Below are 26,512 nucleotides of genomic sequence, written 5' to 3' on the forward strand. Positions count from 1 at the left end.
ACATCCGGCGCTTCTGTGAAGGGTAGTAAAAACTACAACCACTCTAAGCTGTTCACCTTTGCAGTGCAGGGATCCTTAATGGAAAAAAAATCAAATTCTTATCTGTTCTTAAATAGTTAGTCGAATAGATCATCTGAAATTATAATAATTATATATTCTATTACGGGCTATAGGTAGCCTACTTGTAGCTGAGCTCTTCAGCTGGCCAGGCTACACTAAGGCTGGGCTATGCTATAGGACTCACGACTAGAGGGTACCGTTTGCTCGAATATGCCACGAGTACTATGCCAAGAGTATAAAGTACGGGTAAAGGGAATACACCACAAACTGGTATTCGACACGGGTAAAGGGAATTCTCTTTACGTGGGTACTCTGTGCCTCGTTACCAGTCTTTCCTGTTGCTCGGTCATCGTTGTCATCTGAGTGCAGAAGCTTCTGAAACCTGAACATTTTGACATGGATTCCATAAAATTCCAGCAAGCTTTGCAAATAATTGGAGGTGCATTCCTTGCCTATAAAGGTCTGAACTTTCTGCTCACCGTGCTTAGCGGCATCCGTGCATTTGTTCTGCCATCTCTTGGATTCAGAAAAGACATCAAATCCTTCGGAAGTTGGGCAGGTAAAATCAGTAGAAATGGCGCAAGTTTGACATTTGCGTTGCTATTCGAAACAAACGATATTCTTAGTAAGAGGGATAATCTTTAAGTCTTTTATCGTAAAATTTCTTACAGAACCAAGGTATTTTTTTGTGCACTTAAATTCCTGTGCTGCTGGATTTCTGTGCCGTGGCATGTCTATTTCGCAATCAATCGATGAGATTCTATCGCTACTTATTAGACTGGTCCCCAAAACGACACAATTCGTAGCTTATTCAGTGGAATTTGTCACATTCGAACATTTGATAGTGTATTTTTTGTTTGTTTCTTGTATAGAGTATATTCAAGGCCGATTTATGTTTTTTTTATTAGTTGTGACTGGATGCACAGATGGAATAGGAAAATCCTTCGCTTATCAGGTATCAAGTAATAAGCCAGTTCAGAGTTTAAGGAATGACCGGGGAAGAATGGGTTGAGTGGACCAAAAATCCACTGGAAGTAGAGGTTTCCCATACAAACCTTTGTATTTTTTGCACAATATGGGGTGTAAACTTGCTTCAAAATTTTAAATTTAACAAAACAATTGACCAGATGCATTGGATGCATTCTGAAGCTTAATTGTATGAAGCTTTTAGGCAAAGGGCCTCTTTGGTTTACAGGTCTAAAATTGCTTAAGCGACCAGCAACGATAAACAACCAAGAATTTGAGCTTATTGCGCCATTGACCAAGCGACTATAAGACAGTATTTTGCAGCTTATTCCATGTTTTATTGACACTATTTCTTCGGATATCAGAGAAAAAAACCCACATTTATTCACACTGAGGTGAAAAGTTTGTATCGTGAAGCATACATGAATGTCTCTGAGAGTTTTGACTAAAGAAAGGTCATACAGTGTTGTAAACATGGGAATTGTAGAAGAGGGGTTCATCGGCAGTTTTATCGTCGCTCACTGCTGAGGCAATTTTTGTATGATAATCATCAGAGAGCCATCGCATTAATGAATCATACCTTAGGATTCATGTCGCATCCCGTTTTGGTCAATATTGCACCAAAATACAGAGGTTTGTACTGTATGGGGAATGATGGACTTCCAATGGATTTTGGTCTCATGGTTTGGACTCGACCCATTCTTCCCCAGTTACCTTGTTACTCTGAACTGGCTTATACATACAGTTATGCTAGTAGAACACAAGTTCTAATAAGTCAAGAGGGCTTGTTTCATGTCATTGCAAGCGTGCTGTGTACTGAAATGACATTAATTTGTCGATTTGTTCATTTAGTCAAATAATCCAAATCACTAGTGATGTTCATCTGGGTTTTTGTACTGTACTTTTTCCATAGTACCTCAGCTGTATGCATACAAAACTAAAATCTTTGTCACCATGGATAAAGCTAAGGGTCCACACTTCTTAGAGTACATTGCATTGCTTGTACCATAAAACTGTACATTAACACGGAGTGCCCACCAACACAGGAATAACTAAGAATAATGTATCAGACAGTGTAAATGCTCATTTCACTACCCTGGGAACTTGTTTAATTTTTAGTCTGAAATGGTTACCAATTCATAGTGGAAGCTAGGCACTAAAATAAGCATTTTCCTTTTTATTAATTTGTTATTTTTGTTTTTGCTGGCATATGTAGCATAGATTATAGCCGCCAAATAAATGCATTAGAGATGTTAGTCTACCCTTTTCAGGCGATTGTTTAATTTCTATTTGAAAAACATTCAACTGTGATATTAGTGTCTTTTATTCAGCAATTGAACTGATTGGTTAAGGTAATGCTTCAGTCCTCTCGCCCTATTCATTGTTCTTCCTAGCTTGCTGCACAAGGAATAAACCTGATTCTCATCAGTAGAACAAAGGAGAAGCTGGAAAACATGGAAGCCGAGATAAGTAAGTGCTCCACTTAAATAAGGACACCACGGCAAGGCAAAGCATAGTTCATTATAAACAAGTGGAAGTGGGGGATAGGGGGGGGGGGGTCAAAACACAGAATGTTTGGGCTGGGGGTGACCTAAAAGTTGTAAAAACTACCATTTGTGTAATATCTCACCCAATGATTTTACCTTTCCTTTTTTATGAACAGTCCCTAAAGTCAAATTTTTGCTCCTTTCATGTTTTTTATATGGGTATAATAGCCTCTCACATAGATGACTCTTTGTCTCTTTTGTTCTTTATTAATCAAAGGTCAGGTCTACTTATCAGATAGGCTCTATTTTGCTAGGCCTCACATCGGCCCCACTAACGGCTGGATCAATGGTCAAACTCGCTTGTCCATGACGTCACTTCCGCTTTTATGCAACTTCTTCGCATTTATTCCTGCTATAAAACCATCATAAACACTCAAAAAGGCAAAAGAATACACAAGGGCATAGACTTTGTACAAAATCAGTGTTTCACAGCCCTGCACCGAGCTCACTCAAATGTACAAAGTAAGAGAAAAGTGCCAATGGATTTCAGCGATCACACACTGGCGCGTCAAAATGTAAGACCTAGTTTTCTTTGCCTCTACATGCTCCGATAATTTTCAAGTAAATAATAAGGATTTTGCCAAACTCTCAAGCATTTTCCCCATCCTACCGAGGCCAGGTAGTGTGATTTATTCGCTGATCTGCACATAATTTTGATCGTTCTCATTGTTATCGTTCTCATTGTTATCGTTCTGTCGTCGCCTCGTTGACCAGGAGTTTTTGTAAACATGGCAATGCAAGCTCCTAACAAATTTCCGAAGCCTGTAGGATGAGCACATCCTTTCCATGTAAAAGATAATTCAAAGCCATTGACAGGGAATATAAGAGATTCTCTATCAGAAAGGTTTGTAACACAGATTCTTCTAGCCCGTCACGTTCAAGGCGACAAGCGGTTTCCTTAAGCCTTGCTAATGGTTAGCGGTCTTCCCCATAAAAACCAACCAGGCTCTTTCCTGATTGGCTGAAATTTCGATCTCGAGACAAACGGTCAGACCAGTGATCCAGCCATTGATGGGGGCATGTACTGCTGGCTCACAAAGACGAGCTGGAAATCGAGCCTACTTATCAGAAGGATGTAAAGAACTAAAGGGTTTGCTAAACTATGGTGAATCATCTGCAGTGACAGTACTCATACCCTTAATCATGATCGTGATTGAAAATTGAATGTAGCAGCTGGCAAGTTGCTGTTTTTGAACTATTATGTTTATGTTTTTTTTTATCAGAATCGGCATACAAGGTTGATACACGCATCATAGCCTTGGACTTTAGTGGCAGTGCTGATATCTATGAGGGTCTGGATGTGAAACTTGGAGGCTTAGATATTGGGATTTTGGGTAAGATACCAGTCATGAAGCTATCAGGAGATTTCACATCATTGGATTGATGCACCACAGACAAACAATGGGAAACAAGACAATAGAACCGAAATACATAGAACAATGAGGTAATCCTGACCAGTCAATACTACTAGGACTTACGAGCGGGGTTCTACACTTCTCTAAGATCCGGTGGACAGACTTTAATTTCATTCTTAAGGAGGAAGCTGTTGCTTGCCTCTACAGAGTACAGTAATTGAACTCAGGGATCACCAAATGCCATTTATAATTCTAATATGTTTGCATACTTTTTTAGGCTTCTCCCAATTGCCTACAGTATAAGTATTGACTTGGAACTAAAGTATACTACATATGTTTTATGCCTTTGGTAATCAATTTCCGAATTGTTTCAATTTGAATGATGAAATGTTATGAAAAACCACATTTTTGCATGCTGCTGCTCAATTCTGTTGTTTTCTGTCCTTTTATTATCAAAAACTCATTTTGTTGATGAGTGGAGGGCATTGAAAGTATACAAATGCATTTAATCACCCTAATAATTTTGGCTCTTGGGCTGTGATGTGTTGCATTTCTTTAAGTTCCTACAGTGTTTCTATCGGGTGTAAGTGTAGCTTATACATTGCACTACATTGAAAAATAAATTATTTACAGGTTCCTTGTTTATAGGGCATTTAATGAAACAACATTTTTAACACCTTTTGGTGTTACTTTCTATATGGAACATTTCCATTTTTCATTTCAGTAAACAATGTTGGTGTTTCTCACTATCCAGAGTTCTTTACAAATATGAAAAGAGAGGTAAAAGCTTGACAACTTTATATATTCAAAAATCTTTTTTTGTATTAGAAATGTTTGACTCTCCTAATTTTTTTCTACAGGATTGTTGGAAGATGATAAATGTTAATGACTTATCTGTTATCATGGTAAGTTGCTAGAGGATTGATAAATGGAAAAAAATAGAAATACAGTACATACCAATTATAGACCCATAGAGATTTAACATGATTAATGTTCATTTGCTGAATCAGTGCCTCTAAATAAGGCCATAAATGTTACATATGCTAATACTATTTTGATTTCATGACAGATGACCCATATAATTCTTCCTGGAATGGTGTCAAGGTAAAGGCAAAGAGAGTAGGACAGAGTTTGTTGGGCAAGGGCAATAACAGAGTATTTCTGGCTAAATTCTTAACTAATTATTCCCCCTACATTCTCTGTGTTTACTTGGAAAACCTGGTCAAGTTGCAAGTTATTTTTTGGGGACTGTTTGTCTTGGGCAAGTTATTTATCGGGGACTGTTTGTCCTGGTCAAGTTGCAGGTTATTTATTGGGGACTGTTTGTCTTGGTCAAGTTGCAGGTTATTTATTGGGGACTGTTTGTCCTGGTCAAGTTGTAGGTTATTTATTGGGGACTGTTTGTCCTGGTCAATTTGCAGGTTATTTATTGGGGACTGTTTGTCCTGGTCAAGTTGCAAGTTATTTATTGGGGACTGTTTGTCTTGGTCAAGTTGCTGGTTATTTATTGGGGACTGTTTGTCTTGATCAAGTTGCAGGTTATTTATTGGGGACTGTTTGTCCTGGTCAATTTGCAGGTTATTTATTGGGGACTGTTTGTCCTCGTCAAGTTGCAAGTTATTTATTTTTCGTGTGCAGCGGGGTTGTAGCTCAGATAACACAAAATAATTTGAAAGGGTTTTCTAATTAAACACTGAGACCATGTTTTAGCATGTTTTTAGACCAGTTTAGAAGGAATTTTATGGTTTGTTATCAGAATGTACAGTAGCCCATCAAACTCTGCTCCTCCTGTGTCACACATTCCCCCTAAATGTGGTTTATGTGTATTTTTTCTTTGTGGCTTATCTGTATTTTTTTGTGTGAGTTCCTGGTCACTAGATTATCAATAAAGAATATAAACTTTTTGGGAATGTTTTACAATTATCACCAATAGCGCCATCATCTTGTTTTACTGTACTAAGGTCTTACTGTAAGTACTCTCATCACTAATTTTTGTCTTCTAGGGGGAAGGGGCTGGTACTTAATTTGTCCTCTGGAGCTGGCTTAGAACCAAGGCCCTTGCTTTCTGTTTACTCGTCCTGCAAAGTAAGAAATACAGTAGTTTACCCTCTTCACCACTTCCTAAGTATGGTGTTCTCTTTTTTTGTATACAAACCTTTCTTGTTGTTTTGCAGGCATTTGTGGATTTCTTTAGCTGTTGTCTGCATGACGAATATTCTGGTAAAGGGATCATTGTTCAGGTACAGGAATTAATTTTTAGTAGTATTACATAGTTCTTGGGGTTAGGACTTTTTGTTTTGATTTTAATGTTGTATAAAATAAACCATCCATTTATCAAACCTAATAGCAAGCAGGGCTGGTAGTGTGCAAAATTGTCAAAAGGCAATCCCTAGTATTCACATTGCATAGCATTAACATACTTACATCTGCAGTGGCGGATCTAGGGTTTGGCTCAGCATGCCCTGGGCCCCTAATTTTTCAGATACATATTAGGCTTAAAAATTACAAGAAATATAAGAAAATCCCCGGAAGCACAATGAATCCAGGCTCCCCCTTTTCTTGTTACCCTTGCTTCGGCCCCCTGGGATTCCTTCCGCAATACATCATTTACCTGACACTTTTGAGGTTGCTGAAATATAAAATGGAAACGTTTTTTAAGTAAAATGGTATCCCTCAGGGACCAATCCATGGCCTGTTTTCTCAATATTTTTTCCAACTTGAAGACCTCATAAAGGACCATCAAGTAGGATAGATTGGATGGTTTTTGCTAATGACACTCAACTATATTATTTATATCTATTATCAATATTTTTATCATTTTATATATTATGAAAACTGTTGTACCCTTACTTCTTCAAAGGAGCAAAATATCAAACTTATTTTGTTATTTTTTTTTCCCACTTGTAGTCTGTCATGCCACTTTATGTCGCTACTAAAATGAGCAGGATCCGCAAACCTAATTTGTTTGTACCCGGCCCAGATGAGTATGTGAAACAAGTTTTAGGAACAGTAGGGGTGCAATCTCGCACCAATGGGTGCTGGAGCCATGCCCTTCAGGTATATGAAGTAGTCTAAGTTCTCTTTAGTGATATTTTTAATAGTCTGTAACAGATATGTACAGATATGAAACAAGCTCATATTTGTCAAACAACAGTTCTATCATCAAAAGATACCATGGGTCATAGCTCTGCTAAATCATGGAAAGTATGATTGGATAATGCGTTGAGTTTTCTTATCACCTTAATCATTACAAATAATTGATAACCAGCCAGTGGTATTGATTATAACAGAAACAAAATATGAGCTGTACGCGAATTAGCTGTACGCGGATAATGATTTTTTTTTTTTAAATAGATGTTACAGACTGGATTTTGTGTGGGGTTCGGGCGTGTTTTTTTTAACTCTATTAAAAGTCAAAATACATATTCTAGTAAATAGAGGCTTTTCAAATTAGCAGAGTCGTAAAATTTCTTTTTTCTAATACTCATCTAAAAAAAAACATAACACAATTTGCGGCACAGTGGAGTGTGTCTACTCCCTCCCCACAACTCCCACCTTTTTACATCAATGTCGCCTTATTAGAGCTCGACATTCTTTTATAGGCTTACATTGCGAACCTTCTACCCAAATGGGTACGAGACAAGCTGTCGTGGAACATGATGACAGCTCGGAGGCGGGCCGCACTCAAGAGAATAAGGGCGTCACAGGAACAAGCCGGGAAAGCAGGCCACAAGGACTAAGCACGTGTTGATATATACATTACTCAATGTCTGTGCGTACAAGGCTGTAGTATCCGTCATCTTTCTTTTAACATTTAGCTTAGCATCTCACTTATACATTTTAAAGCCGCATTGTCACCAGTTTACTTCCGGTCGATTACGCAACAATCTCCGATGATTTTTAACGGAAAACGCGAAAAATATTTCAAAATATTGAAAGCAGTTTTTCTATTGCAAGTTTCTTCGAGGATGTGATTGATAATTTAGAGCGGATTGCATGTTAAATATCTCGGATTCTAATAGATCCTTTTGTCTTTTAACGGTCGAGGTTTCCGTCGGACCTCCGGAAGTGAACTGGGGACAATGCGTACACTCCCTTCAGACACGAACAAGCGGTCTTTTTCGTTTTACAGGACTTGTGAGCATCTTCATTAAAAATATCCTAACTTTATTTCCTTCATTGTTATTGTCATTATTAATTGATTTTTGGTGGTTACTATAATTCATGTTTTTATAAAGTACAGGCGCGTACCCAGGATTTGCTGGGGGGGGGGGGGGGGGGGTGCGCAGTCATAGGTATCATATGGAAAGAGCATAGTATTTTAAGATTCTCTAATAAGGCAAACTAGTTGTTGGAGCGGATGCTTGGGGAAAAATTCCAAAAATTCGTCAAGAACCTTAACCTCGTCAAGATCGGTTAAAATGAGAAAAAAATAGACCATACTTACAGACATGCGCTGAAACAGAGTATGGCAGCATAAAGCTTTACGGCTAAGCTAGACACTTCGGCCCCAGCACCGCTATCTAGCGAACTGTACAACACAAAGGAACCTGAGGAACCCGCGCATTAATGGGGAGGCAAAAACCAGGATCCAAGCCCTGTCTTAGTCGGTTTTGCCACGCACAGCTCGGGGCCTTTTTCTCGCTTGTGTCTTTGGGAATAGGTGTGTTGCTATAGTACCAATGTAGTGAAGTATCTAGCGAACTGTACAACACAAAGGAACTTGAGGAACCCGCGCATTAATGGGGAGGCAATAACCAGGATCCAAGCCCTGTCTTAGTCGGTTTTGCCACGCACAGCTCGGGGCCTTTTTCTCGCTTGTGTCTTTGGGAATAGGTGTGTTGCTATAGTACCAATGTAGTGATGTCATCGTGTGCAGCACACAACCAGGATTTTGAGCGGGGTGGTTCGTTTTATCCATTTAAGCGGACCAATTCTCCGGTATTCCCCTCTCCTCGCCTTATTACACTAGGCAATCAATCTTGTATTTAAAATGTTATTAATAGGGTACTTTTTAATATATAGCCGATAATAATAAAGATAATTATTATAAAAAGATTTTCATAGTCATTTTAAAGACATATTGATGCATTGTGCACGGTATATCTCCAGCCAAACGTTATATATTTTTGTTTGCTCTGAGCAGACCTTCAAGCCGGGTGGGGGGGGGGGGGGGGGGGGGGGGGGGGGGGGGGGGGGGGGGGGGGGGGGGGGGGGTTCGTCCGTACCCCCGAGCCCCCCTGGCTACGTGCCTGAGAAACTTGGTCTACATTCATTGCTGCCTTTAGCCTTTGTACTTTGTTCTCCAGTCACGCACGTCATATGACATTTTTGCGCCCAAAACAACAAAAGCAAGTTACATTGAAATGCACCGTAATCTATGAGTTCTTAGTTTTTTTTATAAAATACTGTGAATAAAATCTCTCGTAAGCTACTATCCTCAGTTTTCTTAGGAGCATTTCAAATTCTAGATAGCCTGCTTGCCGGCTCTCCGGGCTTATTCGGGAATGTTTTGTTTTCGAATATTGGGAGTTCTGTGGCGTGTGCGGAGGCCGGTGTGCGCTGGGGCGAGAGTGCGAATTTCTTCGCGATCCAAGGAATTCCCAGTTATTCGAAAAAAAACCCTCAGAATGAGCCCGAATGAGAGCCGGTTAGCAGGCTGTATATCGTCCAAAAATCATCTCACATGCTGTAACGATGTTCTTTGTAATTAAAAAAAACTTGTCCTTGTGAGGAAGAGTAAAAAAAAACGCAACCCTCCTTTACCCCTCTGAGTTCAAGGGTTATGACTTTGATTTCCCCGGGTACCCTGTGTACAACCCTCTAGGCCTGGGAATAAGCCACGCATCCATTTTCACGGAGCACCGCTGGCCAATCTTAGTGCAACGTGGCGAAATTCATTTCAAAATCAGCGATGTCCATGAGTTATCGCCAACAAAATTAGTAAATTATACCGAAGATTGGCGCAGGTTTGGCCCAGGAGTAACATTGATCTCCGCTGCAAAGGTTGGTAGCTCTAAAAGTGCGAATTAATTTATCCGTTGATGTCGTTTATGCTGATTTGTTGACCGCTATGTTTTGTTGTCAAACAGCTGGGTTAAATTTCACCGGTGTTTTAGATCCACAGATAATTTACTTATCATTTGATAGTTTCAGCTCATTGATCTTCAGTTAGGCTAACTTAGCTTTATTTCTAAGAGTTAAAAATCATGAATTATTTCTTGGTGATTTCGTGCGATTCATGATACATTCAGTATCCAAGTCCAACTTGCAAACTTCCTGGTTCACAAGACCTCCCTAACTTTCACGATCTGTCGATATTTTTATTCTATCTAAAACTGTTATTTGTAAAGAAAAAACCGAATATAAATGATTGTATCTCACTGCATCATATAGTTATTTCCTGTGGTTCATTTAACAGCTTTGATTATGAGCGATTCTATGTAAGCTTTTGGACCTAAGATGGTCTACTAGAAAGTGTAAGATCTAGATTCTTTTGTTATTTTTTTTATAATGTCGTCCGGGCTGTTTTTACATTGTATAGCCTGAGCAATGTACAAGGTATAAATTATGTGGTGAGTTTAAACATGTCTTTTGATTTGATTTATTTTAGATGGATTCAGATGGCATAGGGCCAGCTCAGCCCAACATAATCAGCAGATTTTTCACTGCAATTTCACAGGTATATGAACCAGGTTCAAAGTCATAGAGTCATGGGTGTGACTAGATGTGAATGTTCAGCTGCAAATCTTTTTAGGCTTTTTTTGCTGAATTTGCTTGTATGTGACAAAACTATTTTTTGTCATACTTTGGAAAATCAATTTGCAAGTGCTACCATTTGGTTGATAACTTTGAGTCCTACCATTCACATCAATGAAATCTTGGGATTACAGCTGGATTCATTGCTTTGCATTTTGATTTTTATTAACTATTTGATATCATTTATTCACTTTCTGCTTACTTTCTACATCTCTGCTTATCCTTTTGATGCAGTTTTTTTGTAGTCTTATCGTCAGTTGAAACCCTCGCTTGTTTGATGTAGCAATGTTTGAATAGGAATTTACACATAGTCTTTGCTGACACATCTTGTTTAATTTTATGTAGTATTGTTTTTGTAACCTTTCAACATGCTTTGTTTTCAGAGATATCAAAAGTTTCTTGATGACACCACGCCCCATTTAGTACCAAGGTGGATTGTTACACTGGTTTTTGCCATTGCTTATGCAGTTAGAGTGTTTTTATTACAGGTACAGCTTACAAAATCTTATATGTGACATATGATTCATGCTTCCCAAATGTAGTTCAGTATAAAAAAAACTTACAATTTCATCATCTGTCATCCAGCAAGAAAACCCAAAAAACTCAGAGTTGTATGTCACTGCCGCCATCTTGGATTAGGCTGGGTGGGGTTTCTGTCAAAAATATATATATATTAGAATTTATGTGTGGTGCAGGTGAATGTGTTTGGGAAAATTTTTTTAAAGGGGTTACACTTTTCATGTAATGAATATTTATAATAATAATATGCATTGCATTATGAATATATTTCTTGGCTTGGTAACAAATTCTGAAAGCATGCATGTGTGGACTATGTTCTGCCCTTTGACGAGCATGGTTAGCCAAATTAACAGGTAAAAATTCAAGTTAAGTGAGTTGGTAGAGAATAATTAGGTTACTGTATTTACCAGCTTTAAAATTGGGGCATGTTGAGATAGACTGTCACCTTAACCTAATATTTTCCAGACCTAATCCTACACCATTGCTCTTTTTTTCCCACAGGGCTGGTATATCATAACATATGCCCTGGGAATATACATATTAAATTTGTTCATTGCATTCCTTTCTCCACGTATTGACCCAGCAATGGAGGATTTGGGTGAGTAATATTTAAACTGCTCTCAAAACTTCCACAACACTTGATTATGCAGTCTGCTTGTATATTTTCGCAAACAGCCTTAGTAATTGTGAAAAACAAAACATTCATTTCATTTTTCTGCAATGGCTTATTAGGTCTTTCAACAGGATTGACTTTAATCTCTTTAGAATTGTTGAAAGGGTAGAAAGGGAACACATAATACATAAAGATGGTTCCTAGTTGGTTATTCTGATGAGTTAACATGAAAATTGCAAACAAAATATTTTGTCTTATCTTTGATTTGTTTTGTATTCAAATCACTTTATATATGTTTTTTTTTTGTATTTGTAGTATAATTAGTATTTTTATTGCCATTGACTATGATGAAGATTGATATAGGGTAATATTCATCTATGATTACTGAATATACGCTCTGAGTCCTTGGCTTGTTAGGGGAGGAGAGCAGATGAGACGCTACTAGTTTCATCTCTCTAATGTTTGCTGTATCGATCTTTTAGATGACGATGATGCATCTCCTGGTCTCCCAACAAAGGCAGATGAGGAATTTAGACCATTCATACGTAGACTGCCTGAGTTCAAATTCTGGTGAGTATGGCAATTTCTTCTCCTTTAGCCTAACCACACCCTCCAAATAAATCTGTTATTTTACTTATTTCTTTATCAGGTATGGAGTGACAAGAGGAATTGTTATTGCAATGACATGTACATTCTTTGAGTTCTTCAACATTCCAGTCTTCTGGCCAATACTTGTTATGTATTTCATCATTCTCTTTGTCCTCACAATGAAAAGACAAATCAAGGTTAGTAAATTGTTAAGTCAAATGTCTTTAAGAGAGTTTACAAAATTGCTACAGTCCCCAGATTAACTCGCCTCTGCCTGGCACTTTACCATAAATTTAAAGTTTGTTGTGCCAATGCCTTGTGTTTCATAGAATGCAATTCATAATTCATACTGTAATCTATATAAAACAAATCCCATCTCTATTAGCCATTCTGCTTGAAGGATGAATACAAGTTGTTAATATTTGAAAAGGAAACAAATAAATTAAATTGAGTACTCACCTAAAGGTTTTGTTGGTTGCATTTGCATCTCTGTGACTTATCCATAATTGACTCGTACACACAACCATCCATACTTTAGTTAGTTCTTGACTTGTTTGCCTTTTGCCTCCCCAGCATATGATCAAATACAGATATATACCCTTGACGTTTGGCAAGAAGCGATACAAGGGCAAGGACGATGCAGGCAATGTTGTCAAATCATAAACTCATGCAGTAATAATGCCAAGCTTAGGGCTCCATGCCTGATCTGAACAAATTCATAGATCAAAGTTTTTTATTATTATCCCTTTCACTGTACATTGTAGCTAGCATAGGGATTTTGCCAAAGAATTTTTGTTTGTAATTGACAGTGAACGATCATTTGTTGAAGTTATAAGAGGTATTTAGTTTAGAGAAATTATATTTGTTTCAAAACAAACATTACTTTTTCATTTCTTTTCATTGAAAAGAGTTTGATCATTGTTATGGCCATCTTTAATCAATCCAAAAGGGGCATTATCAACACACTATCAAACTTTTATGGATTTTTGTTCACGAACAAGGGATGTCTCTGTATTGTATAGATGTGCATGTATCAATAGGAAATTTGTAAAATAATCAAAATGACAAAGTGGCTTACAGCAGCTCAAAAAGGCTGTTTGTTGTTTTTATGAGCTTCCATAGAAATATGTCATAATTGTTTAAAGTTCTATATGAGCAGCATCACTAAACGAAATTGCTAGAGACGATAACCTGTACATGAACTTGTAATATGAATTCCCCACCTGCCATTGTATAACAGTTTGATTAGCTTTGTTTTTTTCTTTGTTCTCAAGTAACCTTTAAGTGGGAATGTTATATAATTCCATGATATTGGCTATGTTTTTTCTTCTGCTTTTGGCATGTTGCATGAAACATGACTTGCTAGAAAGTTCATGCCTCACACCACAAATACAGTACACGATGTCCAGATTTCCCAAACAGAAATAAAAGCTACTTTATTAACTTTATCATCTACTCCTTTCTTTCTTTTAATGAAATCCAGAGAGTATTGCTAACTTTTTGGGTATGATCTACTCTCCCGCTGATATAAATTTCTGTTGTGCCCACAGATGCGGGCAGTCCCGTGCTAGATCAGTCGTCTCAGTGATTGGGACAAATGGTGATGGTAAACAAACAGTATCTAACTTTGAGGGTTATTTATTTTTACAAATATTATTGCATCATTTAGTTTCTTCCTTATAAATTTAAACCGTCAAAACTGTCAAATCAATGTAAATATTGTGTGCAATTTTCCAAGGCGTTTGATCAAATCTTTGTGGGGGGTGCCCTAAAATGGCACACGATTCGGGATTTAATAATAAAAAAATAGAACAGATTGTCGGATTCTTCTATCATGCATTGCAGATTCGGATTGAAGCAAAACTTTGTGCGGATCGGCAAATTTTCGAAAAAATGTGAGTGCATTGGTGGATTCTGGGACCCCTATAACCCCCCCCCCCCCCCCCCCTCTTTGTGGTAAATTTTAGTTAGTTTTTCGTTTGGGGTTTAAGAGCCTTTCTGCCGTTAGAGGTTGGCGAAGGGTTTTAACACTTGTAATGCAGTGTATAATGTAACAACAACTAGTCTCATCTTTAAATGGCCTTCAATTTATTATTAAATTCCTGTCATTATCTACAATATTATTAAAGTGTTCATTATGTATAGCATCTTAAGTTGTGCCTCGTCAAATTGATTTTTTTTGTCGATATCTTGGTGAAGTTTTTTCTTTTTATTTAGTAACACATTTTGACTTAATTTTAGTTATAATTCTAGTATGTGTTACAATTTTTCTGACTGCAAACCAACTTACAGATCCCTTAAAATCCTTTTCTTTTGTGCTTTGTCATGTCTAAGAATTAAATACATTATTGTGGTAGAGATACTTATAATAATTCACATAACAGGCACTTATTAGATAACATGTTTCGTTGCCTGGCTAGGTTCTGAGTATTTCAAATAACGATTAGCAATGAGCTTCTCCAGAAGCTTGTGTCGAGTTGTAAATTGATATTATTCTATATGCACTTTTGCTCTCTAGCTAGCTACAATCTAGCTACAATCTATTCTTTTGGTATTTGCCTTCTTTCAAGTTGAAGACCGTCCATTCTACCCAACTACACATCAAGGTTCCTTTTGTAAGTTGCGGGGGGGGGAGGGGAGGGGAGGGGGGCTCCTTGGTTAGGACAGTCTTGAAAACCTTAGTACTGTTCCATCTCCCACTGATGTCTCACGTTCTTTACCCTGTAAAACAATCAAATTATGCATTCCACATGACCACACTGCTAATGTTTTGCAAGGTTTTTATTCCGACTGACAGCATAGAAACCATGGTAGTGTAGCTATGGCAACATGCCATGGCAACCCATGTTGTCATGGTGACTCACCCGAGCAAGGAACACAGCAGCTCTTGCTTAAGCTGTCGAGGCTCGTCTTGCAGTGACCTGCCGGACACGTGACTGTTGAACACGACGACCTGCCATTCTGAAATACGGGGATTAGATGGTTATCTCATTTGGTCGTCACACTATTCATGTATGCGCGGTTTTAGTATTATTTTAAATTTTGCTTCGCTTTCTCGTTTAGCTGCACTTATTTATACTGTTACTCGCCCGGCTCTTGATATTATATCGTTCGTTCTATCGTTTTATCTTCCTAATCTCGGGGTATTAATGAGCTCACCCACTAGCAACAAACAGAAACTGTGATTTTGGTAGATTTGCATGGCGTATTGTTGTTTTTGGGATAGAATTGCAAAGGACTCGACAAGAAAAACATTTTTCTTTCAGGTACGAAGGTACATCATTTGTACTTGAAGCACCTCTCGAAATTCTCGCAAAATGTAAGCAATGCGACCAACATCAACACTTAAAACAACACCAACCACACTACTAACCCGTAACACCACAGGAAACCCGACTTGGCATTGACCCGTGCCAAGCCATCAACCACCCAATCCGTAACACCAAAGGAAACCCAACTTGGCATTGACCCTTGCCAAGCCATCAACCACCCTCCTAATCCGTAACACCACAGGGAACCCAAATTGGCATTGGCACGTGCCAAGCCATCAGCCACCCTCCAAATCCGTTACACCACAGGGAACCCATCTTACCTGGCATTGACACGTGACACACTTGATGACTCCGAATGGCGGGAGGTACGGCGTCCAGCGTGCGTTGTTGGGATATGTGTTTTGTCCGAATTTGCAAACTGTGGAAACATGGCCCATTAAACGTCAGTCATAAAACAAAGAGACCTGTCACTTGGCAAAACATATGACTCAAATACAGGCCCTAACCATTCCACTTGTGTTATTATAACTGGTACCTTTTGATGGTGGCTCAATTGCTTTTTTCGCGTCTTCAACTAAAAAAAAAAGAACAATTCAAGGGTTTATTGTTATTAAAACTCTATTAGATTTTCCTTCTTTCACCCGGTCATCAATCATACCTGCTCCAGGCACGTACCTTATTACACTTTATTTTCACCTCGCCTTAATTTCAAGAATTTGAAAAAATTCGCGAAAATAAAGTGACGCGTAAATAATGTGTCGCGAACATTGGAATGCGCGAAAGTTAAGTGATAACACAAAAACCTTTCGGCGAAAAATGTAACCGTGTAAGCTTTATAGAAACACCTTTATTTAAATGTACGTATAGTACAGTAAGTGGTTGAGATGGACAATTCTGAACTGTTTTTATATAATTTTGTGGAACTAAATTTAGCCAACTCATGTTTTTGTTACAGTTTTGTAACTAAAGCACATTTTAATTTTATTTGTTTTGCTTGATTTTATTGTCTCCAAGTCGCAAAATCTCGACAATAAAGTGACCTGCTTTTTACGAAAATCGCGAAAATAAAGGAATTGCCAAATATAGCCCTCTCAAAATCGCGAAATTTTGACGTCGCGAAAATAAAGTGTAATAAGGTAATCAGCGGTTGCTGGGGGGGGGGAGGGAGGGGGGGGCCGCGCCTGTGCCCATTATTATTTGAAGCAAAGCTCCATCAGATCATTTTTTAGGGCGCTCGTATAAAGGACAACTACCCTCCCCTCCCCCATCCCCTTTAGTTCATCCATGTTTTATCGTGTGTTTTTTTGTTCGTGTTTTGAAAATAAACGAAAAAATATTCTCTCGACGGTATGTATTATCAAGGTATTTAGATTAGGTATTTAAGTAGATTTTTGTGTGTTTTTTTTTATCCTCTTGGTGTTCGCTCTCGAACACGACAAACAATATATAGGTGTGCTTCTTGTTGTGTTAGCGCGACCGGGGGAGGGGGGGAGGAGGATAATAAATTTAGGAGAGAGCCCATTTCTCTGCCATAGCATTTTCCCTGGTACACATATGTCCAGCCGATTCTCACCTGGGCACTGCGCGCAGCAATCCGAGGGGTGCATCTTGAATGGCTTTGGGCAGTCTAGGCGGGGACACTGGATATTGTTCCACGTGATCTCGTTAGTTTCCGCCTTCAATAGAACATCGACAGCAGCATTAGAAAGAGGTGTACTAGTCAAGATGGCATTGAAACCCTAAGGTGTTAATATCCGAGATGATTCAACAAAATATCCAAGTAGACTCGGCATAAAATCGTAAGCTGACTTGCAGCAAAACAACGATTGAGTAAATTCCCCAGGTGACTCATCAGCGAAACTGGCTGCAAGCTAGCTAATGACCTTTACGACTGATATCCGTACTTTTAACAGAGCTGGCTAAAACCGTGTATAAGTCATAGCCTGTACCTATGACTACAAGGCTTGAAAATTTAAGCCTTTAGCTATCGCCCTTCAAAACAAGCTGTAGCTTCTTCTTAAAGCAGCTACTGCACCCACCTTACAGGTGCACACCGTGCACTTCATGTATCCGAATGGACTGGCGTATGGGTGCCAGACTGCACCACTTGGGTAGAACTTCTTGCCCTGCTCGACAAAACAGCCCGCGTCGGTCGGTGTTGAGCCTTCGTCGTACGTACGTATAGCTTCACTTTCTAGGACTAAAAATAGGTACTGACGTCAATGTTGTATGCTAGTGGCAATCATTAAATCCCAACGCTGAACCCCTTCCCATTCATCAGGATGGTAGTTAAATAGCGTTCAATAGGAAATGACCCCTTTTTGGTGGCCATGGGGTGGGGGAGTCACGTGACCACTGCGCACCACCCTGTATACGCGCCTGCCAATGGTTTACCTGGACACACTGGACAACATCTTTCTGGCATCATGATCAGCTGTTCACTGCAATTCAATGGAAGACAGACCACAGGGAAGCAGCTGACTGTCGCGTCCTACAAAAAGAGGTTGCATTACGTACAACGAGTGTCTCGGGTTATTATACTGCAGAAATACATGAACGCTAGATCGTTCATTCAATAACATAGATCACCCCTCTAAAGCCTGGCTAAACTAGGAGACAAATCGCGCGCTAGATGTCGCACACATGTCTCCTAGTTTAGGCCTTCACGGACATGACCCCGTGTCTCTCCATCAGTACTTGATCACGTGTTGTAAATCACATGACCTCGTGTTGCACATACATATACCTTATTGCCACGAATGACAACGTGCCGTGCAATACGTAATCATAGCCCTATGTTCACTCTGTCATACCTTACAAGAGCACGTGGTACAGATAGGATCATGGCTAGGTGACCACACTTCGCCGTTAAAGTACCGCTCCCCATTCTCCACGCACGAGCCCTCTATCGTAAAGTCTGTTTTCTGTGGCGGTAGTTTCTGGCGACACTGCTCGCCGTCAGATACAAGTAGCTGCGTGCGCAGCTCGCCGTGCGGGTTATCAGTGCTGCTCACTTGTACGTAGACTTTGCCTTGAAGTGTGTTGTAGATGAAGTCAGTGCTTAGGTCACGGATTGAGCCCGAGATCTAAAAAAAGATAAGAATTCGTCTCGCTCTTAGTGGAGGCTTCGAAGTCATCTAAACTGTTGAATCCAGTATTATTAAAATTTTCTGTCGATATTATTGTTGTTATTATTGTTTATGAAAATTGTTATTATTATAATCATTATTGTTACAAAAAATATTATGATAATTATATCGTTATTGTTGTTAAATTTATTGGTGGAGTGCTTGATTTCTTCCATATTTTTATTTTTTAAGCCCCTTGATTTTCCAATAAACCTACAAAGGATGTCTTTTAGGAAATAGTGGTCACACCGGGGAGGGACAACAAATTCGGGAAACACGGGATCAATGGTTAGTAAGGGATCAATGGTTAGTAAGGGATCAATGGTTAGTAAGGGATCACTGGTTAGTAAGGGATCAATGGTTAGTAAGGGATCACTGGTTAGTAAGGGATCAATGGTTAGTAAGGGATCAATGGTTAGTAAGGGATCACTGGTTAGTAAGGGAAGGTAAAAAAGAGCGCTCTCTACATCCTCGCCAGGACGCCACACCCACGGCCCTTTTTGTTATTAATACTCGCAGTCTCACGATATTATACGATATCGCATACCCACCATGTCGCTGTCGAATGTTGAAAGAGCATGCTTTTGTTTCTCGTAAGTGAGTGGCTCTTCGCCTGCGATAGCGAAACCCTCCAGGTCAGCGGTAACCGAATTTTTCCCTTCGCGCTGAACGCCGATTAGTAGCAAGTGATAGTATAGATTGCACTGACGATCCAATGAGAACCAGGCCAAACCAGAAGCCCCGGTCTGAGAACTGGGAACCACAGCATTGCCGGATAGAAGGCGTGGGGTTTCTGTGTACGGGTTCAAAATTTTTTTGCTATTATTTATTATTTCAATGATCAGACGCAAGGTGTTTTTTGCTCCTTGCTCAAGTTAAATATCACTCTGATGGTCGCCAAATTAAAGTTACTCTTATTGTAAAAAATCAGGCGCGTACCTAGGCAGAATTCCCCTACCCCCAAATCTTGGCAACCTAAAAATGACAAATACTATCCTTTTCCTAAGATACCCATGACTGTGCTACTCTCCTCAGCAAACTCTGGGAACGCGTCTTGAATAACGGGGTACTACCGTGCGCACCCCTACCCCCCCTCCCCTAGGCAAATCCTGGGTACGCGCCTGTAATAACGGGGTGCTACCGTGCGCACCCCTACCCCCCCCCCCCCCCCCCCCTACCCCTAGGCGAACCCTGGGTACGCGCCTGTAATAACGGGGTGCTACCGTGCGCACCCCTACCCACCCCCCCTAGGCAAACCCTGGGTACACGTCTGAAATAATGGGGTGCTACCGTGCGCACCCCTACCCATCCCCCCTAGGCAAGCCCTGGGTACACGTCTGAAATAATGGGGTGCTACCGTGCGCACCCCTACCCATCCCCCTCCCTAGGCAAGCCCTGGGTATGCGCCTGAAAAAAACGCGAAAGCGCGATAATTAGTGCAGCAGCAGGAAACTTACCTGGACTATGTTATTATCCAGCTAAGTTCCATATCAATATTTGGGTGACCTTAAAACTCGCTCGGCCAATCTCTTGGAGGCCTGGGTCTAAGGGCTTTTCAAGGCTTGTGTGATAAAGATTCACCAAGCGATAAATTTTTTTTTGACACATTTTTGCCTCGAGTCTCAAATTGACAGGAATCAGCATTTTTCACCATGTTTTCTGGATATCAGGGAGCGGGAAAACTTTAGCTCTTCTAAATATGGGCATCAATGCCCATATAAGGTAATGCATACGAAGGACACTATCCGTGGGGAATATGTTTGATATGTCTTTAACGTCTTACCGTGGTAGGTCAGGTGTGGCCCTCCGTATGGCAGTTGGCGCACAAACCCTCTGAGCTCCCCGCGGTTATAGAGTGCAGTACGTACGACGACAGTAATGGCGCTGTTGAATAACGCGCAGATTGCCGCGGCTGAGGGGCGAGCCCACACGCCAGTTACCTGGACAGCGGAAAAACACCGAAATTAGCAACGAACTCTGACCTTACGGTGGTGGCCATAGTTCATGCCTTTGACTGTTAGTGTGTGGTGCCCATGCCCTCTCATTCCATGTTACCTTTTTTTGTCATTTGTTTTTTTTTCCTAAACCGAATGCACCGTACTGACCTCTGCGGTACTGTCACTTGTTGGGTTGATTGCGCGCGAGATGCGTTTCACCACTCGCTTACGGCTCATCTCCAGGTTGATTTCACTGACGGGCTGCATCAGACCCGATAGAATCACCTACAGATAAATACAAAATGCCCAAATTGTCGTGATCGTAAACCATACATAAACATACAGTTTACTACAAAGCTCATAAGACCCGATAGAATCACCTACAGATAAATATACAGTTTACTATACAGCCTATGCTCAGAGGTCCAGCGTAATTGCGGCCCGGGGGGGTGCCATGCCGTGGGGGCCCATGTCGACCTGATAGGGATGCTCGTCGTATTTTTTAAGGGGGCCAAATTTTCAGGGGGTATCCGAGAAAAAATAGGCTTTTCTTTTAGAATTGGTATTTTTTAGGGCCTCTGGGGTATTTTTTAGGGTAGCAAGTTTTGGTGTGCGGGTATTTTTTAGGGGTATTTTTCGAATTTAACGACAAGCATCACTATCACTTTTACCCTGAAGAACCCCCCGGGAATTGCAGTCTCTCGTTCGAGGCCGGAAAAGAAATGTTCTGAATCCTCGAGTCACGCAACAATGTTGTCACAACCATATGCATCAGTGCAAATTCTCTCTCACTCAAAGACAATTTCCGGTTACTGACCTTATAATTAACTTTCCCTTCGCTTGTGACGTCAAAAGAAATGTAACCGCTTGCGCCAGTGATCGTGGGCCTGGCTCCTTCTCGTCCCGCCAAGGCTGCATAGATCGCTTTAGAAAGAGACCAAAGTTAACGATGAGAATCTCAAACTTATCACTTTTTAGAGAAGATCATCATGACATACATGGGTACAGCAGTGAAGGAGCTTAACAGTGTCCCGGGGGTGGGGGTGACGGGGGTGAATGCCCTATCTTTTAGGATATAAAATTGTACTAGCAGCTATCCCTTTAGGGGGGTGGTCAAAATTTTACTACTTTCACTATCTCTTAGGGGGGGCCTCACCAGCTAGTGGATCATCACATACTAAATAGCACCTGGACATAAATGTAGTTAGGAAATGTAGTTAGGATGTGCTCGATTGTGGCGTCCAAAGTACCGCAGTTCCGGAATAAAGGCTGCTTCGACCACACCCACTGTGCTATCTTTTAGGGGTAAGGATTACTCTTGAATATACCCAAAGTGTCAAGCCTTATGGTAACACTTGATTTCGCTTACGACTCGCCCCCCCCCCCCCCCATCCCCCTCTGTTTGTATGGAGGTCACCCCCACCCCGGGACAGTGTTATTTTTAAACTTACTATTGCAAGACGACTTGACTACTATGGGGCCACTCATGCCAACTGAATTGCCGCCCGCTGTCACCAGCAAGGTCACGGTCAGCAATCCTCGCGCCAGCAGCTTGAGATTATGGTCGCTGGGGTTTTCCCACGTGGCCTTTGCTTGGCCGCCATTTTCTTGCAATGACGTCACAGATACTGTTTGAAAGACCTGAGCAGGGCCATTCACGGTCGTTTTAGTGAACTGAAGTGTTGCACTCACGGCTTTGCTATCTACAAGCATGAAGTAAGAAGGGTCATCAGATGCAGTTCAGTGGAAAAGTCAGAGGCTACAGAGACCGTACTCTCTCGTACTTTAGCCTAGAATAACGCATGGGCACTTACCCACGTGTGTAAAAGGGCTGTTGTGTATCTTTATGTGCAGTGTCTTCCCTTTCCGAGAGAGAGTGAACGACGTCAGCGCACCCATGTGAGCATTGCTCTTGTCGTCCGCTTGCAGAAGGCTTTCGAATGCCTCTGAATTAGGAGAGAACATTCTTTTATTAAAAGAAGTAATCGCATAATAGGTATATTAGTGATAAGATCATTGTTGTGCTGCTTCTTTGCTTGCTAAATGTTATCGCATTTTTTCAAGGTTGACTCCAGAGATCTAATGGTCTTCGTGACCTACGCCGGCGCGCGCGGTGCAGCGGTATACCCTCGTAGGGTAACTTTTTACCTGGGGACATCTCCTGTTTATTATCGTTTATTTAGTTATTGATTATTGTTATTCCCACTTTTGTGTTATTTGTTGTTGTGCTGCTGCTAAAGCAAGCCCACCTTCTGAGTAATCCTTGTGCGGTTTGACTTCTCCTGTTAGCATTCCAAGGAATCTGCGCCGGAATCTTAGAGTAGCTGTAACCTTCCCGTCATTCAGATGTGCAATCTGTGTGCTATCCATATTCGACCACAGGAAACATATCTAATGAACAAATTATCAAAACAGTTAGTCGGTGCTTTTAAAGGAGGCACACATTGCTTTAATTAAGCAGATGCAAGAAGACCAGTGTCCCTCCTTCTCACACCCCCACTTACACGACTCTGTCTTCTAGGTAAACAAAAGAAACAAAATGAATTTAAAAAAAGCATTGCCGTAGAAAAACACGTGCATATGTAGCACGAGTATCTGAGTTCTTGCACACTATACATTTGATCGGCTGAGAGCTAGTTTTGACGACATTGCTTATGTAAAACATCATCAGATGATAACTAACCTTTGTTCCGTTCATCGCTCGTCTGTTGACGTTTAACTCTTGGAGTATGTTTCCCTTTGGGCCGAGTAGCGTCAACAGTTTTGGCTTTTGATCCCTGAAAACAGGAAGGTATATTTGATGATGACATAACATGGAATGGTGTATTTCTCTGTGCATATACAAAGTATATAACGAATTCCCTCGTGGGTTCCTGTTTAGGGCTACCACCGCCTTATCTACTCAGAATGCATTGCATTTGTGACCATTTAAAACATAATATACTTAGAAACCTTTGATATACAAACAGGGAAGACTTGTGAAGGTTTTTTGTGTGATCTTAGTAATGTAGTAAATGATAACACAATGCATTATGGGTAAGGAGGGCTAATCTCTGATCACTGTTTGACCTACCCTTCATAGCGTATCGAGATGTGTAAAGCGGTCTTCACTAGTGTAAAGTGTGCGCGCGCAATGCCAGCAGGCCGTGCAGACGAGGCCGTTGATCTGCTTTCGTGCATCAGTGAGACAAACTCTGAAAATGAGTGAAAAGCAAATATTTATCTATTTCAACTCTGCAAGTGCGACTAAACGTTTTAAAGGAATTGATAGACCTATAATCTTAATAAAATGAGGAAAATAGAATCATTCAATTATTATCTCATCATCAAAATCAATGCATGTTCACAGTCGATGAGAGTGCGTGCTTGTGCCCTGTCAAGCGGTCATAAGAGTTAAGGAGCTCTCATCTACTCTTAACCCCGTCCGAAAAATCACCTCAGTTCATCTCTACAAAAAGTACGTGTGTCTTTGATTCATTTGAGGAAGACAGAAAACAGAACGTTGTGATATTGTCACCATCACAGAAGTAATGCATTGTTGCATTGGCAATGAATTGGCGATGAATAGGACTGAAATTTGAACGCAAAATTTGTTTGGATTTGAACGTAATACAGTCACTCCATAATCACGACATTGGGTTGTTTTGACGAAGTATTTTCTACTTCCTTTATATGTTATTTCCTGTTGAATGAGCGGTTGGCTTGGGATAAATAAGAGTGCATAAATGTTTTTGATGGGAATACTGTCATATCCCATGCACAGATAACCCAAATCGTGTCGGTTTAGCCTGAATATATTGGCAGATATGGTAGTTTTTCAAATCTGAGCAATTTTCTACTCAAGAATAACAAGTCTAATTATAACACTACAAGGGCGTAGGCGCGCCCTGATGCTCGTCATTATGTTGATTTAAGAGCAAACTAATTGTCCGCAGTTTTATTTTTTAGGTTTTCTGTTTTCATTGAGTTATTAGTAGTTTCGCGGGCTCACCTGGTGGGCATGTTGGGCAGCACTGATTGGGTTTGTATATCGGGTTGGTACATGCTGATCTTGGACAGCGGTGCCTCGTACTTTGACATGCAAGCTTGCCATAACTACCTTGTCTTTTAGAGTCCTACAACAAGAACAACATTTTGCTTTGAAGATATTTGGGGATTAACAATACCGCAGCGTTCTGCTCGAAATCTGCCGAAAGAATGAATCATACTAGAGAGATTTATCTCCGGGTTTATCTCCATCCATTCAAGAGTTGCTCTGACCTTTCAGTCCTGGCACTACAGCGCCTTTGGTTTATAGCGACAACCTGGCAAGCGCTAAGTAAATACTTCTCTTAGGCTTGAAGTAGTTTTGATGCAGATAAAACAAAGCCAATCAACTCCTCTCCGTGGGAACCGTAGGATCTTTTTTTTTTCATATATATATATTTTTGGCTCACCTAAACGCAGTGATAACGATCCCAATGCGTTCTTCACAAAACACAGGAGAGGAAAGCTAAGCGTAACATTAACCTGCTGACCACTTTTCCCTAATGCACGAAACGATTTTTCACGAGAGAAGGCGAGCCAAAATCTTTTTTACCTTGATGCATGAGCAGAGGACACAGCGCTGAATACCGAAAGGGTACAACTCGGGGTGCCATGTATCTCCTATCTTGTAGTGGCGTAGTCGAAAACTGCACCCTGAAAAATAAAACATTAAGCATCGTTTTCGAATGATCCTTTAATTAACGTTTGTGTTTCTAGCAACTTGGGTAGCCTGTTGTGCAATCCTGGATTCCCGCTTCTCGCGGTTAAGTACACAACAAGAGGCATGTGAAGCGAGTGGAAACTCACGTATGTACGGCTGGATTTAGTCTTGCTATTCATGTATAAAAGCCGTAGAAGAGTTTCTAACAGGTCTAGCCCCATAAGCACATACATTTTTTAGCAGCTCGACATATTGTCAAAGTGCCTAGCTTAAAGGAGCTATTCTTTTTTTTTATCATTAACTGCTTAGCAAGCGACATCATCTTAGGGAGAACATGAGAACATTCGCTAAGGAGGTTTTGCTTCAAACATGCAGGAATTCAGCGATTCTGCGTATTTTCTAGTGGATCCACTCACCATCTTTGCGAGACCCTTGCGATTTGAACTCGATTCCGATAGGTCGCAAGACGAATCTTGTGTAGATACAAGAAGGGAGTGTGACGAAAACAAAGAATTTGGCCAACATGTTGTTAGGCGCTTTCAGACTTTGACGAGAGTGAATGTCTCTTCTGGACGACGTTCGCCTATTGATAAGCGCGGGGAGGTTTGCGCTATATAAGGAGGTGTATATTGTTTGTTATTGGCTATCTCCAAACAGGACCCCCCTCTGCGTTGCCCATTCTTCGCAATCTAGATTAGCCAATGAGTGGTTCTGCGCCTGTCCGAAGATCCGACCATCTCATAGCCTCCCTTCCAATTCCTGAAATCCCGAGAATTGCCAACGTATGATTTCTGACAGTTTCTAGAACCATTTCGTTACTGGCTGATCAAATAGAAAGTCTGAAGTTGGCTAATTAGATTAATTAATTCGAGTACAGCTCGAGATGCAATTAAATGTATTGTCTTCAAGTGTAATCGTTCTCGCTCTTATGGATTTCAATGACTCCTAGAAGTTCTTGTAAAGAGATAATAACTGCTGACAAAAGCTTGTTTAAACATCGCTGTTCTTATGTAAAGAAACAAAAGCTTGGTGGGGGGCTGAAAAAGAAGGTTCCTCCTATGCGTCATCACCCGTTTAGCGT

General features: G+C 40.4%; 3 protein-coding genes and 1 long non-coding RNA gene across 5 annotated transcripts; 2 read left to right on the plus strand and 2 right to left on the minus strand.

The window, feature by feature from the left end:
- The first annotated feature begins 66 nt into the window (after positions 1 to 66).
- On the plus strand, positions 67 to 8,098 carry LOC5513225 (very-long-chain 3-oxoacyl-CoA reductase). Its single transcript, XM_001633455.3, has 11 exons — positions 67 to 619; positions 969 to 1,015; positions 2,421 to 2,496; positions 3,797 to 3,907; positions 4,653 to 4,708; positions 4,789 to 4,833; positions 4,998 to 5,032; positions 5,932 to 6,013; positions 6,103 to 6,168; positions 6,836 to 6,985; positions 7,531 to 8,098. Exons 1-11 carry the CDS (start codon positions 457 to 459, stop codon positions 7,666 to 7,668), a joined length of 969 nt encoding a protein of 322 aa, XP_001633505.2. The 5' UTR covers positions 67 to 456; the 3' UTR covers positions 7,669 to 8,098.
- Positions 4,419 to 11,380, minus strand: LOC116618704. The gene is made up of 2 exons (XR_004296304.2): positions 11,251 to 11,380; positions 4,419 to 6,557 (listed from the first exon to the last, which is right to left on the minus strand). It is a non-coding gene; the product is annotated as an uncharacterized LOC116618704 (long non-coding RNA).
- On the plus strand, positions 9,189 to 14,224 carry LOC5513226 (protein RER1). The gene is made up of 8 exons (XM_001633456.3): positions 9,189 to 9,934; positions 10,542 to 10,610; positions 11,071 to 11,175; positions 11,708 to 11,804; positions 12,302 to 12,389; positions 12,469 to 12,604; positions 12,981 to 13,050; positions 13,958 to 14,224. The coding sequence occupies exons 2-8, from the start codon at positions 10,542 to 10,544 to the stop codon at positions 13,993 to 13,995; spliced, it is 603 nt and encodes a 200-aa protein (XP_001633506.2). The 5' UTR covers positions 9,189 to 9,934; the 3' UTR covers positions 13,996 to 14,224.
- A 254-nt stretch (positions 14,225 to 14,478) lies between these two features.
- On the minus strand, positions 14,479 to 26,228 carry LOC5513227 (chordin). 2 transcript variants are annotated; one of them, XM_001633498.3, is made up of 20 exons: positions 25,848 to 26,225; positions 25,324 to 25,424; positions 24,736 to 24,859; positions 23,818 to 23,938; positions 23,428 to 23,521; positions 22,994 to 23,135; positions 22,559 to 22,690; positions 22,196 to 22,447; positions 21,562 to 21,668; positions 20,913 to 21,029; positions 20,591 to 20,747; positions 19,359 to 19,600; positions 18,493 to 18,765; positions 18,074 to 18,170; positions 17,719 to 17,879; positions 17,253 to 17,355; positions 16,215 to 16,253; positions 16,000 to 16,097; positions 15,272 to 15,368; positions 14,479 to 15,128 (listed from the first exon to the last, which is right to left on the minus strand). In XM_001633498.3, exons 1-20 carry the CDS (start codon positions 25,954 to 25,956, stop codon positions 15,124 to 15,126), a joined length of 2,571 nt encoding a protein of 856 aa, XP_001633548.2. In that variant the 5' UTR covers positions 25,957 to 26,225; the 3' UTR covers positions 14,479 to 15,123. The 2 variants fall into 2 exon arrangements, with proteins under 2 accessions (XP_001633548.2, XP_032238675.2); XM_032382784.2 differs by lacking the exon at positions 14,479 to 15,128 and having other exon boundaries at positions 15,176 to 15,368; positions 25,848 to 26,228.
- Between the last annotated feature and the right edge of the window lie 284 nt (positions 26,229 to 26,512).

This window comes from Nematostella vectensis, chromosome 3 (assembly GCF_932526225.1).
Source record: "Nematostella vectensis chromosome 3, jaNemVect1.1, whole genome shotgun sequence".
NCBI lineage: Eukaryota > Metazoa > Cnidaria > Anthozoa > Actiniaria > Edwardsiidae > Nematostella > Nematostella vectensis.

Excerpts from the sequence above, each read along its gene's own strand:
- LOC5513227 (XM_032382784.2), bottom strand. The coding sequence starts at position 25,956 with ATGTTGGCCAAATTCTTTGTTTTCGTCACACTCCCTTCTTGTATCTAC. Across the intron at positions 17,880-18,073 it reads ATGTTGTCCAGTGTGTCCAG|TCCTAGAAAGTGAAGCTATA; the intron begins GTAAACCATTGG and ends ACCTATTTTTAG. Across the intron at positions 17,356-17,718 it reads GCACGGTGTGCACCTGTAAG|GCGGAAACTAACGAGATCAC; the intron begins GTGGGTGCAGTA and ends GTTCTATTGAAG.
- LOC5513225 (XM_001633455.3), top strand. The coding sequence starts at position 457 with ATGGATTCCATAAAATTCCAGCAAGCTTTGCAAATAATTGGAGGTGCA. Across the intron at positions 2,497-3,796 it reads AAACATGGAAGCCGAGATAA|AATCGGCATACAAGGTTGAT; the intron begins GTAAGTGCTCCA and ends TTTTTTTATCAG. Across the intron at positions 6,986-7,530 it reads GCTGGAGCCATGCCCTTCAG|GCTTACATTGCGAACCTTCT; the intron begins GTATATGAAGTA and ends ATTCTTTTATAG.
- LOC5513226 (XM_001633456.3), top strand. The coding sequence starts at position 10,542 with ATGGATTCAGATGGCATAGGGCCAGCTCAGCCCAACATAATCAGCAGA. Across the intron at positions 11,176-11,707 it reads TTAGAGTGTTTTTATTACAG|GGCTGGTATATCATAACATA; the intron begins GTACAGCTTACA and ends TTTTTCCCACAG. Across the intron at positions 12,390-12,468 it reads CTGCCTGAGTTCAAATTCTG|GTATGGAGTGACAAGAGGAA; the intron begins GTGAGTATGGCA and ends TTTCTTTATCAG.